Raw genomic sequence first — 15,442 nt, 5'->3', positions numbered from 1 at the left:
AACTAGGAATCTCACCTAGGGATCAAGAGTGGGGGTCAAAAGGAGATGAACTCTTCTGGGTAAAAGCTGTGCCTTGATTATAGCTGTAGGTGTTTTAGGATAGAAAATGAAGCCTATGGTAGATCCATCCCCCCAGTACGTCATCTCCCCCTCACCTTTCCTGGAACAGGGTTCCTTCTCCCCCACCCCACTTCATCCCCCGAAAAAGCCCAAACAGTGGGTACTCGATCCTTTGAGGCACTAAGAGGTGGTTATACCAGAGGCAACTCCAGCCCCCTCCCTCATCTGTCTCCACTCCTCACCTGGTCCCTCAGGTGTTTTCAGCATCTCCCTGGGGCCCATGTTCCTTGTCTCTGGGTCCCTCCTCTCTTTTTTTCTTGCCTCCCTGTGCAGACACTGCAGTGAAGCATCTCTATCCCAGACCTGTCAATATTCTGAATTCTGTGTTTTTCACAACTGCCTGTAGCCCCAGTACAATGAGGGTACCTGGCAGCCACTTCAGGGTAATTTCACATTCAAGGATGACACCAACATCCAAAGAAAACTTCCTAAGAATGTAAATATTTCAACTCTCTTGCAACTGACCCAGAGCAAAACATCTTAAAGATTCGTCTCTCTGAAGTCCTATTGACAGCCGCTTTCTTCCCCATCTCTCATGTGTTTCTGTCCCTCCCCCTTCTCCAGTCTGGCCCATTGGGCTGCATTTTCCCCTAGCCCTTTCCCTCTTATTCTCAGCTGCTTTCTCTTCCTGGTTCAGTTTTTCCTTCTGCAAACGGCTTCATTCTTATCACTGTTTCTGAAAATCAATTATACTTACATTAAAGTTAAGTTCAGTCTCTAAGTCGTGTCCCACTCTTTGTGACCCCATGAACTGCAGCACGCCAGGCTCCCTGTCCTTCACCATCTCCCGAAATTTGCTCAAATTTATGTCCATTGAGTCAGTGATGCAATCCAGCCATCCCATCCTCTGCCGCCCTCTTCTCCTTTAGCCTTCAATCCTTCCCAGCATCACATTAAAGTTAAAATAACCACAAAATCAACCAAAGCCCACACAGAGGGCTGACACCACTCTGGATATTAAGTTGCGGGCTCCCCGGCTACTGCCTGCACCACCGATACATTCGTCAGATTTGTTCCTTTGTCTAAAGATAAAGACCAGTCTTACTTAGGGTGATGGATGCCAAACATAACTGGGGCAAAAAAGGATCCCTTAGAAAATTTGTGGTGTTAGAAACACCACTTCCTGGGCCTCCATCATAGAGATTCTCCTCCAGGGCCAGGGACCTCACAATTTGCATCTGCACAAGCTCCCTGGTGATTCTGAAGCAATGGTCCATGGACCCTTTTCATGGGAATTAGTCAGACGTGCAGCCATCTCAAGGGGACCCTCTTTAAATAGCATCTGGCCAAATTCACTTTACTGGGGCTGAAGACTTCTTTACTGGTGCAGTTTCTTCAGCAGATCCCCGCCCTTCAACCTCCTGGAGAGCAGATCTCATGAGGCATTCTTGAAAACGGAAGAGCCTAGAATCCAGGCCTGAGGATGCAGCCAGACATCTTCGGAATGGGCCTATCACCAGATTCCAAAACTCCTTCAAATGAGAAAACAAGACCTGCACGGCCCTCTCTCCCCCCGACGTTGCTCATCACAGCTCTGCTGTTACATTGTGCTAGCTGTGAGGCTGGCAGCTTGTGGTAAAGAACAGAAGGGACCTCCTATCACAGTAAGGAAATTCTCACTTACATGTCAGAGGCACAAGCATGTGCCTAACCATGACTGTCCAGCTGGTTATTCTTTATTTTTTAAAACCACATATGATTCTGTTTATATCAACTGTCCAGAGTCAGCTATAAGCTATAAAGACAGAAGGTAGATTGAGTGGTGGCCAGGATCTGGGGTCGCAGAGGGAAATGAGAAGTGACTTAGGGGTCAAGGGTTCTTTTTCTTTTCATTGAAAGATAATTGTTTTACTATGTTGTGTTAGTTTCTGCTATACAACAAATGAGCCAGCTATAAGTGGACATATACCCCCTCCCTCTTGGACTGCCCTCCCACCCCACCTCCATCCTACCCCTCTAGGTCATCACAGAGCCCTGAGCTGAGTTCACTGTGCTATGCAGCAGCTTTGCACTAGCCATCTGTTCTACACACGCTAATGTATACATGGGCTTCCCTGGTGGCTCAGTGGTAAGGAATCCTACCAGCCAATGCAGGGGACTTGGGTTCTATTCCCGGGTCGGGAAGATCCCCTGGAGAAGGAAATGGCAACCCACTCCTGTACTCTTGCCTGGGAAATCCCATGGACAGAGGAGCCTGGCGGGCTCCAGCCCATGGGGTCACAAAGAGCTGGACATGGCTGAGCCCTGCAGCCCTAGCACTAGTGTGTATATGTCAATGCTGCTGTCTGTCTGTCTGTCCCACCCTTGCCTTCCCCTGCTGTGTCCACAAGTCTATTCTCTGCATCTGCATCTGTAATTAATTCACCTAACCTGTGGACATCCTTGGCTGGCTCTCCTGTTCCTGGATGCTCAACTACAGAGCCTCTGAGAGCTCCTTTGACCCTGAAAAACCCTCACTACTTCTCCTAGTTCCCAGTTCTTACATGGTTCTTCCCTCATAGCTCAGTCGGTAAAAAATCCACCTGCAATGCAGGAGACCCGGGATTGATTTCTGGGTCAGGAAGACCCCCTGCAGAAGGAAATGGCAACCCACACTGGTATTCTTGCCTGGAAAATCCCATGGACAGAGGAGCCTGGTAGGCTACAGTCTATGGTAGCAAGAGTCAGACAGGACTTAGAGACTAAACCACCACCACCACCACGTTCCTACCTAGCGCCTCTGGAAGGGGTTCACACTGCCCCCTGGCGGTGGGGCAGCACTGTACCATCGCCTGCAGAAGTCCAGAGTGCCTACTGGGTTCTGAGCCTATTCTGAGAGAGAAGGAAAACTTCTTTTTTTTTTTTCCTTTATTTATTTTTTTATTTTTTCAGTGGGTTTTGTCATACATTGATATGAATCAGCCACAGACTCACACGTACTCCCCATGGAAAACTTCTTCTACATGTTCTGCTTTGCCCGGATTCTCCAAAGAGCTCAGGACCAGGGCTACAGGAGTCCAGGGAAAACTGCTTTGAAGAACTGGAAACTGAGATGGTGTTGATATCAGGCACGGCTGCCCAAATGAACAGGGTCATGGTCCAGACACAGAAATAGCCAGGTCTGCCCTTAGGCTCAGGCTGGGAAAATTTAGGTTGGCATCAGCACTTGTAGGCGTCATGCTTCCCTGTGTTGAGACCAGTCCTCTGTTTTACTTCTGAGGGGTTGCGCCTCTCATGCTGAGATATTCCTACCCCCAGGATGTAAGGATGTGCTGGAACACCTCTGGCTTTTCCTACAGGTAAGTACTAACGTGGCGCTTCCCAGGTGGCTCAGTGGTAAAGAATCCACTGCAATACTGGAGACTTGGGTTCGATCCCTGGGTCAGGAAGATCCCCTGGAGAAGGGAATGGCTACCCATTCCAGTATTCTTGCCCGGAAAATTCCATGGACAGAGGAGCCTGGTGGGCTACAGTCCGTGGGGTCACAAGAGTCAGACACAATTTAGAGTCAAAACAACAACAAAGTCCTAACATGTGCCTGTGAACTTGAAGCCCCTTTCACTGGCTGCCAGAACCCACCTGCTTGTGGGCAGAGAGACCAGGCTGTCCCATGCTCCCCAGGGCACTTTCATGGGCCCTTGAATCAGCTCAGAACCTAGTCACAGGGTCAGTTGATCCATCCCCTCCTTCTGTATCTTGACTGCCAGGCACAGTTACAGCCTTGGATCTGAATGTTGCAACTGCGGTGCCTGGGGCTGTGGAGCCTGGAGAACCATTGTTGTGCCTGAAACTAGAGCCTTGATGTTGCCCTTGTGAAGGAAGGATGTTTCTGCCTCCATCCATCCCCTACAGCGTTTATTCTGTCAAACTGTCACTCCACATTAAACAGACACTTGCCTAGGGCGGCCTGACAGATGAGTTCTGGTATCAGCTGAGACTCTGGACATGCACCCGCCCTTTTCGCTGCTCCTCAAGTCCTGTGTCCAGGTCTGGGTCACTGTCCTCATGGCCGAGTTCCTGCTTGAGGCTGCGTGCTGTCTTTTGGAAAACTGGCCTCCATGTGACATCCGGATGATGGAGGAGAGAGTTCCTGCAGGGTCTGCTCAACCTCTCTGTACATAATCAGGAGCCAGTGGCTGCTCATGGGGAGAAGTACCTCCAGTGCCAACCGTGTTAGCTCTGGCTTTATCCAGTTGGCATGCCCATTGGCACTTGGCCTGAGGAGTCCAGGCTGGCAGGGCTTCACTGAATGGTACTCTCTTTTCTAGATGGTTCCTGAGATGCAATGGTGCCTTGAGACCAGGGGAGAAGTATGTAAGACCATGGGTTCTTGGATTTCATGATCTCAAGTGCCACCTCACAGTGCTAAAGTGATAGTACGTGTGCTTTTCTTTTTTTTCCAGGGACGATAATAGAAGGGAGAGCTGAGATTCCTATAGCCCTCACACTCAATTGCAGGCAGAAAGATTCTAGGGAATGGAGTGGGAGCATCTTTAGGAGGAAAGAGAAACAGTCAGGGTCCTCACGGCTTGGGGCAGTGAAGAAGAGAAGGCATGGCACCCAGCAGGACTGACCAGGCCAGCCAGAAGCAGATCCCACAGCTACATGTGGGATGTGAGCTTGCTTGGCCAGGTCTGGCTCAGCAGAAGTTTGGAAAGTGTCTAAGAAAGGCACTCAGCCCATTCTGCTCTCCCAAGAGCAAGTGTTCTTGACCAGGAAACCATGCCTGCCCAGCTCCTAAGAATGACTTTTCCAAGGTTGAATTTCTGGAATCAGCTGGAGGGGGCACTATATTTTTATATATAATTCCTTCAGTCACTCTGTAAAGTTTTCTTTATTCAATTTTTGAAGCTGTAGCTCTGCCCAGCTTCAGAGGGTCATTTAAGAGTCATTTATTACCTCCTTCTGCCATGAAATTAAAAGATGTTTGCTCTTTGTAAGAAAAGCTATGACAAACCTAGACAGTGTGTTAAAATACAGAGACATCACTTTGCTGACAAAGGTTCATATAGTCAAAGCTGTGGTTTTTCTAGTAGTCATGTAAGGATGTGAAAGGTGGACCATAAAGAAGGCTGAGCACCGAAGAATTGATGCTTTCCAACTGTGGTTCTGGAGAAGACTCTTGAGAGTCCCTTGGACAACAAGGAGATCAAATCAGTCAATCCTAAAGGAATCAACCCTGAATATTCATTAGAAGGACTGATGCTGAAGTTCCAATACTTTGGCCACCTGCTGCAAAAACTCACTAGAAAAGACCCTGAGGCTGGGAAAGATTGAGGACAAGAGGAGAAGGGGGTGACAGAGGATGAGACTGTTGGATGGCATCATTGATTCAATGGACATGAGTTTAAGCAAATTCCGGGAGATAGTGAAGGTTTCCCTGGTGGCTTAGACAGTAAAGCATCTGCATTCAATGCAGGAGACCCGGGTTTGAACCCTGGGTCAGCAAGATCCCCTGGAGAAGGAAATGGCAACCCACTCCAGTACTCTTGCCTGGAAAATTCTATGGACTGAGGAGCCTGGTAGGCTACAGGGTTGCAGAGTCGGACACGACCGAGTGACTTCACTTTTCACTTTTTCACTCAGTGAAGGACGGGGAAGCCTGGTGTGCTGCAGACCCCGGGGTCAGAAAGCCAGACACGACTGAAGGCCTGAACAATCGCAACAACGACAGTCACCTCCTGTGTCCCAAGGTGGGAGGAGGCAGTCCTGAGGGGACCCGGACTCTCAGCAGCTCTGGCCAGTAGGGAATGGGACCAGGAAGAGAGAAATAGCCTGGGTGCAGGACTAGAAGCGGTCTCCAGGGAGACACACATCACACTGTCTGCAGGGATGTCACTGACACTGATTTCATTAAGAGTTTTTATTTATTTGTCTACGCACAACAAATTGAACCAGTGGCCCCTGAAGTAGAAGCACAGTCTTAACCCTGGACCACCACAGAAGCCCCACACTAAGATTTTTTATTGTTGAAGGAGATGGGGGCCAAAACTTGGTGGGCTTGGGCAATGGGAGAACAAAAGGAGGATGGATCTGAGTCTCCAGCTCAGAAGGATTGAGGGAAGATATGGACCACTGAGCTAAGTAGAATAAATCAAACCCCACTCTTTCAAGTAGGAAAGAGAATAGCAACAAAAGGAAGTTAAAGGAATAGATGGTCCCAGGGATAGGGGTCTTGGTTGTCATGGCAACTGAACTGATAGTGGCTGAAACTTTCAACTTGAAAGAAATGACTCTTGAGTAGTTTTCTTTTTTCCCCCAATGATAGAGCAATCCAGAGCCATGATAAAACAGAGTGAGAGAGACCTGATTCAGCTTATCAGTGCCAGAATGAAACAGAATGTCACAAATGGATTCGAGGTAATTTACAGCACAGCAGTCCTGCCTACTGGGAAACCAGTGGGAGAAGGGTCTTTCACCACAATGCATGGAGACTGTGTTGCAAAGAGAAACCTTTAGTGCTCGCTGCAGAAGGAGTTGGACATCCAAAGCCATCATTATCTCTAGAATCCATCATGCTCTCCAGGAAGGGCATCAGAAGTCCTTATGGCCATATTTGTCATCTTCCTTTCCAACTATAAAAGGAGCTCTGTTTCATTACATGCTTTTCTTAAGGTGCCCAAACTGCTTACACCCCTTTAGGGATGATAGGTGAAGTCAATCCATTTCACAGTTCACACTGTTGTGGAAACAGTAGGAAATCAGAACCAAAGGGATCTCTATGCATTTCCAGTTTATTAGTCTGTGACACTAGGTACCTAAATGGGAAGTTGCAAGATCCTGTTGAAGAGTTTTCGACTTGCTATGGGAGCAGGGATGGGGGGCTCTGATGATGGTGTTACTCGATTTTTATTTGTCAGCTTGTGCTGCCTAACAAAATCTCACAGACTGAGTAGCTGAAACTACAGCCATTTATTTCTCACAGTTCTGGAGAATTTGGGTGGAGCAGATCAGAGCAATCTAGTAATTTGTACTGACTTCCTATTTTTGTCTTGAGGGAAGAAAACCACTGTGATAAGAAAAGCTTTTATCCTTTGAGGCTTTGTTAATAGATAGCAATTAGCAAAATGAAAGTGCTAAAAGATCATTAAGTTTAAAATATTGACCATAGAATTGCAATTAAGTTAGTATATTTAAGTCTCATACTAAGAGCCTAAGAAGAAGAATGTTTTTATGAAATTCTTTTTTAATGATAAATAGGAGGACCAAGCAAGGATAAAAGATGTTCTTGACAGTAAGCCCAGAACAAATGGATCAGAAAGATGTAATGGGGCTGAAAATAGAACCACATGTGTATACTGAAAAGGCTCAGTGTTCCAGGCAAGACCAATGATAAGAATATCACACTGAATCCCATCCTGTCAAAAATAGCTAAACATATAATTACAGAGATAAAGGGGAAATTTCATATGTGTTCACACACTAGAAAGATAATTCTGACTGAAATCAGACAGTAGAGTTGCAGAACAGAATGCTCAAAGACAGTGGAACAAAGTCTAAATCAATTTTGAAGGTGAGAAATTGTGATAAAATATATATTGTAGCACAATATGTTGTTAGTTAATGAAAACAACAGAAGACATTCTGAGATATGCAAAGAAAACTTAACAGCCACGTGCCCACCTTTTAAAGTTGCTTAAAAATATACTTTGAAGTATACTTTAAAAATATACTTCTGTTGACTACAGAAAGATGTATCAAAAAAAGAAGTATGGAGATGCCATGGCAAGATAAGACCAGTGGGGAAACTTAAATAGTAAGAACAGAAAACATTACTATTGTTCTCAAAAATCACTGCAGATGGTGACTGCAGCCATGAAATTAAAAGACACTTGCTCCTTGGAAGAGAAAATATGACAAACCTAGATAGTATATTAAAATACAGTGACATCATTTTGCTGACAAAGGTTCATCGAGTCAAAGCTATGGTTTTTCCAGTAGTCATGTACCGCTGTGAGAGTTGGACCATAAAGAAGGCTGAGTGCTGAAGAATTGAAGCTTTCAAATTGTGGTGCTGGAGAACTCTTGAGAGTCCCTTGGACAAAAAGGAGATCAAATCAGTTAATCCTAAAGGAAATCAACCCTGAATATTTGTTGAAAGGACTGATGCTGAAGCTGAAGCCCCAGTATTTTGGTCACCTGATGTGAAGAGCTGACTCATTGGAAAAGACCCTGATGCTGGGAAAGACAGGGCAGGAGGAGAATGGGGTGACAGAGGATGAGATGGTTGAATGGCATCAGCGACTCAATGGACATGAGTTTGAGCAAACTCTGAAAGACAGTGAAGGACAGGGAAGCCTGGTGTGCTGCACAGTCCATGGGGTTGCAGAGTCGGACATGACTCAGTGATGGAACAACAGGGCAACTCTAAGTCTGACTATGGCAATATACAAAACCTGCAGACCTATCTCATTTATAAATACAAACGCAAAATCCTAAAAAATACCCTGTGCAATGGTATATTAGATACATAACAGAAACAAAAATTCCACACAAATTTAGAATTCAACTTAGTTTTTTTTCATAGTGTTATGAGTGTAGAAATTCTGAAAGTATAGTTATGGTAGTTTAGATTTGAGAAAATGAGTAAATGTACTGTGAGGGACAGACACAGATATTGCCTGTAGGAAGACATGGGAGAAGCCTGTGGTGTTGGATGGGAATTAGAGGGATATAATATTTATAAATCATGGGATTATCAAGGAATGGTCTCTGTCCTGCCAACACACAGCTGACTGGATTTCTGAATTGCTATGGACCAGTGACTGCTATATACTATCCATTTCCCCCTGTTTGAATGCAAGCGTCTATAGCCTGTGTCATCATTATATTTAGAAAGAGGGGGAGACTAACTTGTCCTTCAGTTCACAGGTCTTTGGTTCCACAGAAGTGTACCTACAGGGCTGCATCCAATGAACCACACCTAAGGAACTTATCTAATTTGAACCTGATTTAGATGATGAGGTCCTGGACTTTGTTCCAGTCCTGCAATGAGTGAGACTTATTGGGATGGGGGGGTGAGTGTCCTCTGCATGTGGGAAGGATGTTAATTGCTGTGGTCAGAGAGTAGACTATGGTAAGGTGTTTCTGAAGACAGTGGCAACATTTCTTGCCAAATAACATTCCCTTTGAAACATGGCTTTGCCATTCATCCTATCAAGAGGTACAGCCCATTTCCCCTCCTTTTGAATTTGGCCTGGTGATTTGCTTGGACTGATGGTATGTGGCAGAAGTAACATTGTACAAGCATGAAAGGGCTTGGTCAATACCATGTGGAATAAAGATAAGGCATCCACGTGGAGCTCTTCCTAAATTTCTGGCCCACAGACTAGTGAACAGTAAGATGACAGCTCCTTGAACTTTGGGGTCTTTTGTTACACAGCAATAGGTAGCTAATATGCTATCAAAGAGCCCTGAGGTCATTTCAAAAGAACTCAGGAGCCAACGTGAAGAGACTCTCACTCACTGATAAGCAATTTGAGCAGCAATAAAGATATTAACTGCAATGGTTTGGAGCACATTAAATATTTAAATCCATGAGCTCAAGATACTTTATAGGAAAAAAACAAAAAAACCTCCATGTCTATCTTTAGAGGCTATTAGGGAAACAACTCATTAACGTGAACATTTTAAATAAAGAATACAGAATTTATCCTTTATTTCCTATATAAACTGTACTTCAAGCTAACCTAATATTATTGAAGGGAGTCCTTTGCAGAATAATTCTAACTAATAAATATAGAAGGAATAGAGTGCTCGTGTGCTCAGTCATGTCCAGCTCTTTGCAACCCTTTGGGGTATAGCCTGCCACTGTCCATTGGATTTTTTAGCAAGAATACTGGAGTGGGTTGCCATTTCCTCCTCCAAGGGATCTTCCTGACCCAGGGATCAAACCCACATAGAAGGAGTAACAGAATCTAAATATCATCATTTTCCAAACCCTAATGAATTGGGTTTAGGCAATAAGCATCAGTGGCTGCTAAAATCATTAGGGGAAACAGTGATATGTAACAGATGGGTTAGGCTGATAACACCTGAAACTGCTTAAGATCTTAACACTAAAAATGAATACACAGATTCCCCCTGGAAAGTCTCTATACTAAACAGTCAACTTGAAACAAACCTCCCCCAAACCTGAATCTAAGTAAGCCTCTAGATCTAACCTTTAGGTCTAAAAAAAATGCCAGAGAGAAAAAACACATGCCACTAAGAGCATGAGGGATTCCCTGGTAGGTCAAATGGTAAAGAATCTGCCAACAGTGCAGGGTTCAATCCCTGGGACAAGAAGATCCCCTGCAGAAGGGAAAGGCTATCCACTCCAGTATTCTTGCCTGGAGAGTTCCATGGACAGAGGAGACTGGCGGTCTATAGTCCACGGAATTACAAAGAGTAGGATACCACTGAGCAACTAACACTTTCACTTTCACAGGAGGATGTAGAAAAACCCAGAATATGGGAATTCCAGTCTAGTGGTTAGGACTGTGCTCTCACTTCAGAGGGCACAGGTTCGATGTCTGGTCAGGGAACTAAGATCCCACAAGCCAGGCAGCATAGCCAAAAATGAAAACAAAGAACTAAGGCTCCAATACTTTGGCCACCTGATGCGAAGAACTGACTCATCGGAAAAGACTCTGAAGCTGGGAAAGATTGAAGGCAGGAGGAGAAGGGGACAACCAAGAATGAGATGGTTGGATGGCATCACTGACTTGATGGACATGAGTTTGAGCAAGTACCGGGAGTTGGTGATGGACAGGGAAGTCTGGCATGCTGTAGTCCATGGCGTTGCAAAGAGTCAGACACGACTAAGCAACTGAACTGAAGGTCCCACAAGCTGCATGGTGTGGCCAAAAGAAGGAAAAAGAAAATTCCAGAACATGAAAAATTTTGTAGGGCAAAGACCCAGGTTATCCAATAAGTAGACAGCAAGGAAGAAAGGAAGTGGGGGATTCACAGATGAAGAGAACCTTAAGAGACAGATTAGCTAAATTCAGTGTGTGAAAGTAGTTAGGATCCCAATTTAAACAAATCAATTGGAAAAGGATTTATGAGACAATGAAGAGAATGTGAACGGTGGTGAGGTATTTAATGGTATTAAGAAACTATTCAATTTTGAGGGGAGTGAAATACAAAAAGAATAAAAGGAGGTGGAGGACATGATGATTCTACATAGAGTCTGGATTTGAGTGAAGAGGGCAGCCAATAACATCCCAGAGTCGTTGGCAATCTAAGGATGGCCAGGGTACCATTATCTGGATCCTGAAGCTGGGATGCTTTAGTCCATCCAGAACAGGATCAAGGATGAACCTGGAAGCTGTTCTTACTGGCTTCATGAAAAATAAACACTTCTTTGAGGTCCTTTTCAAATTCTGCCTCTAAATCCAGTCCTACCTGACCAAAGTCGGAAGCCTGAAAAAGAAAAAAAAAAAAAACGCAAGCACACAGGGGCCTAAGGACAGAGAATTAGGATCATAGATCACTCATGCTTTCTTAGGAGATCTGCTCTCCTTGCCAGAAAGCTGCACGTCCCCAGGTGGCAAGCAGAACAGGAGGGAGAGGCTGCCGCTCAGACATTCAAATGCATGAGGCTCTGCCTGGTTGTTAACCTGGACCCAACAGGTGGTCTGGACCAAAGAGCTGATTTTGACCCCTGCAAAGCCTAACCTTGGGGCAAACCAGATAAAGCTTTTCTTGAAAGCCCACTCTCCGAAGGAAAGATGACCCCTTCCATTCTCCAAGGCTAAGACTGTGCCAGGCATTGAAGGGCTCCCTGGGTTGATTCTTTCCCCCTCCAGCTCCATGGGTGGACACCAGTTTACAGTCTGTGACTCATGAACACGCCAACTGGTGGCAAGCAGGGAGGGAAGGAGGCTGGGTGGAATTGAGAATTAGCTTTATATATGTCCCAAGAAATATCTGGACAAGTGAGAGTTAAAAATCAGAGTAAACACAATAAACTAAAGTTAAGAATGCCTTGGATTGCAATATGGTTCAACCAGTTGCTCTTCCTACCAATGAAAGATGAAATCAACACCAGCTGAGAGCAAATCTGGGTGTTTGGGTCCACTGGGAAACTCAGGAGTTAAAAAATCTGAGCATGAGCATCCTGAAAGTTTAATTCATTTCATCTTAATTAATTCATTTCTGTATTTCTGAGGCATGAAGGACCATGTAAGCATAAACTGCCTCCCCCCGTCCCTGCCCCACCCCATTTGAACAAGGAGGCAGGATGAAATTGACCATTCTCAGTGGGCATGGCCTGTCTTTCTGGGACTGAAGATGAAATTTTTTTTCAGGTATCATTTACCAGGACCCTGCTTGCTGTTCTTTTTGACATCCTCCTCTCCACCTCTGGGGCTTCCCTGGTGGCTCAGTCGTAAAGACTCCACCTGCAATGTGGGAGACCTGGGTTTGATCCCTGGGTTGGGAAGATCCCCTGGAGAAGGGAATGGCTACTGATGACAGTATCCTGGCCTGAAGAATTCCATAGACTGTATAGTCCATGAGGTCGCAAAGACTCAGACACGACTGAGTGACTTTCAGTTTCTTTCTCCACCTCTAAGATTGGGAGACAGCTTCCTTCTATAATTCTTGCTTTTTGAGCTCTCCCCAGGACAAGACTAGGCATGATTCTTGCAAAGCTCTGCTGTCCCAGAAATGAGGAGGAAGTAGAAAGGATGTGAAAGGGAGGCAGGAAATTCCCTTTACCTTGTAAAATGTTTTGTGGTTGTGAAATATCAGACGCATGTCCCGTAAAAACCAAGCCATTGTGTACACTTTCTCAGTCAGCCTTTCTTTAACCAGGTCCAACCACATGGCTTCCCTAAAGGGCTCACCATAATCTCGAATCTAGGGGCAAAGACATCAAAGAGGTGATGTGAGCACAGGCAATGTCACTGGAATGGATCCAACTCCAGCCTTTATGTGCAGGGTAATACCCAAGTGGCTTAGTGGGTAAAGAATAAGCCTGCCAATGCAGGGGATGCAGGCAGATGGGAGTTCGATCCCTGGGTTGGGAAGATACCCTGGAGGAGGGCAGGGCAACCCACTCCAGTATTCTTACTTGGAGAATCCCATAGACAGAGGAGCCTGGTGGGCTACAGTGCATAGGGTCTCAAAGAGTCGGTCATGACTGAAGTGACTAAGCACATATGCACGCGCTGATAATGATATCTGATGTCTATGTGCCAGGCATTGTTCTAAGCACTGCCGATACATTAATATATGATCTCCACAACAGCTGTAAGAGATTGTTACTATAATCACCCCAGTTTTATTGATGAGAAACCAGGGAATGGAGAGGTTAAGTAACCTATCCAAAATTTCACAGCTAAAAATTGGTTGAGTTACATTGAACCCATAGTTCAAGTCTCCTGAGTCTGTACCCTCAACCCTATGCTCTCTATAAGAAAGACATTCCTATTGAAGAGAAAGAGAAACTAAGATACTGTGTCCCAGAGCCCGTATGCAATGCCTGTGAAGCAGGCAGCCCCACTCCAGAGCCTGCAGCTAAACCTTCCACCCTCGACAAACAGAGATGCCCGCAGGACGCACACTCCACATTTCTAAAATGAGTTTAACAGCGGAGGGATGCCCAGAGGATGAGAAATGTCGAACAGAACTTACATTAAGTGGGGTCTCCGCGAAGAAAGAGCTTTGTGGATGACAGTAGGCTTTCAAGAGGAGAAATTCACATTTCTGTAAAATACAAAGAGGGATTTAAAGGCAAATGCAGTTTGGAGAAAGTGAGGCCAAGCCTTTGCCCAGAAACCACACACAGGAGCAGCCAGACACAACCAGCCTTCCAACTGCATCTGCCAAGGTGCCGTGGTGGGGAGGTGGATGTTGAATTCTGTCTGTCCTCCACGTTTGGGCGCTGAAGCTCCATCCTCGGAAGTGAGACACTGAAGGCTTTCTTTGGGTGCCTTTCCCTGGACCCTCTGCCTGTTTGAGGGGAAGGTGAAGGCTTGGGTCCCCATCCCACTCACCAGCTGCTCCCCCGGCTGCATGGACCTTGCCCGAACTTCAGATTTCTGGAGACCCTGCTGGTTTCCTGAAGACTCCTTCATCCTGCAGAAGGTGCAACTCCACGGGCTCCTGTGGGGCCCGGCATAAGTGAGCGAGGACAAGGTCCCCGGAAACAGCCACCGTTTTCCTTTTCCTGGTGGATGCAGCCAGGGAAGGAAGGGGCCACCTCCTGGAGTCTCCAAGATTCCCAAGGCAGAGAGGGTTGGAGGTGGGGGGATTGGGGGATGGGAGTGGAGTGCAGGAAGGGGTCCCACTGAGAGAGCAACAAAGCAGTCAGAGTGTGGAGGGCAGTGTCAGGGTGAGGGGTGGGTTCTCCTTTTCCTCCTCTGCCCTCCCGGGGGCACAAGGAGGGCTGGGCACCCAGCTGGAGTATCAGAAACTGGGTCTTAACCCCCTGGGTGACTGAGGCTCCATCAGCCTGTTGAGACTGTGGGGGAAATCGGAGAAGCAGGCCACGTTTCCTGGCTTTTCTGAGAAATCACAGAGCACAAATGGTGTTTTTCCGCCCTTTGGACCGGAGTCTGGGTTACGAAACCCGGAAAGGACAACTCCCAGGGGCAGGGGCAGTGTGGGGGTCAGCGTGACTCAGCCGCAGACTCAGAGGCACTGATGCCACAGGGAACACAGGCTGCGGGCCGATGGGGCTACACGGGGTCACCGGGCAGAGCCCAGGGTGTCCAGGATGCTCCCGGGCCGGCGGCTCTTCCAACCGGAGATGAGCGATCAGAGGCGGAGCCGGGGCGGGGCGCCCGCACCGGGTGGGGCTGCGTCTCACTAACCTCTCAGCCTCCGCAGGTGGGATGTGACAGTCCTCGTGAAAGGCTCGCAGGCAAGTGTCACAGCGGAGCAGCGAGCCCCCTTTACAGCACACCTCACATTCCTTGGAGTTTTCCTGCTGGAAGGGGATTGGTACCTGAGACGGGTTGCCCCCGCTTCCCGGGCCTGGGCCAGAGATGCTCTCAGCCGCTGTGCGCAGGCCCAGGTAAGCTCGTGGGCAACACCAAGAACAGTCCCTGGGGTTACGCTGACACACGGAGGGACGTACACAAAGACACAGAGCTGTTGTGTCCATGGGTTGTTTGGTTGTGTGTGTGTGTGGGGTGGTTGCTCAGGATCCATAAGGGTCTTTCTCGTGGCCGTAAAATGTAACCTATAAATTCTACAAGTGACTTATGTGAGATGCGTGATCCTTACAGTTGGGTAAAAATTCACGTGGTGCTGGCAAAGACTGAAGGCAAAAGGAGAAGGGGGGGAAGGGGTGCCAAAGTGCCCCACTGTGGTCCTTTCCCCCCCAAGACAGATGGTGGGTGGTCAGGTA

The 15,442-nt window shown here is 46.8% G+C and overlaps 1 protein-coding gene across 6 annotated transcripts in view; it reads right to left on the bottom strand.

Moving 5' to 3' along the window:
- Positions 1-2,969: 2,969 nt before the first annotated feature.
- Positions 2,970-15,442, bottom strand: part of SP110 (SP110 nuclear body protein) — a 53,151-nt gene continuing 40,678 nt past the window's right edge. For 2 of the 6 annotated variants that reach the window (XM_043445332.1, XM_043445336.1), the window contains 6 exons: positions 14,904-15,019; positions 14,085-14,193; positions 13,723-13,794; positions 12,805-12,945; positions 12,404-12,485; positions 11,166-11,505 (listed from right to left, as the gene is read on the bottom strand). In XM_043445332.1, coding sequence (XP_043301267.1) covers positions 11,459-11,505; positions 12,404-12,485; positions 12,805-12,945; positions 13,723-13,794; positions 14,085-14,193; positions 14,904-15,019 — 567 coding nt within the window. In that variant the 3' untranslated portion in view covers positions 11,166-11,458. Of the gene's footprint in view, positions 4,392-11,165; positions 11,506-12,403; positions 12,486-12,804; positions 12,946-13,722; positions 13,795-14,084; positions 14,194-14,903; positions 15,020-15,442 lie in introns of those variants that run through there. The other 4 variants (XM_043445333.1, XM_043445334.1, XM_043445335.1 and 1 more) reach the window with 4 other exon arrangements.

This window comes from Cervus canadensis, chromosome 24, assembly GCF_019320065.1.
Source record: "Cervus canadensis isolate Bull #8, Minnesota chromosome 24, ASM1932006v1, whole genome shotgun sequence".
In the NCBI taxonomy this organism is placed as follows: Eukaryota; Metazoa; Chordata; class Mammalia; order Artiodactyla; family Cervidae; genus Cervus; species Cervus canadensis.
This window is presented reverse-complemented; position numbering and strand designations above follow the sequence as displayed.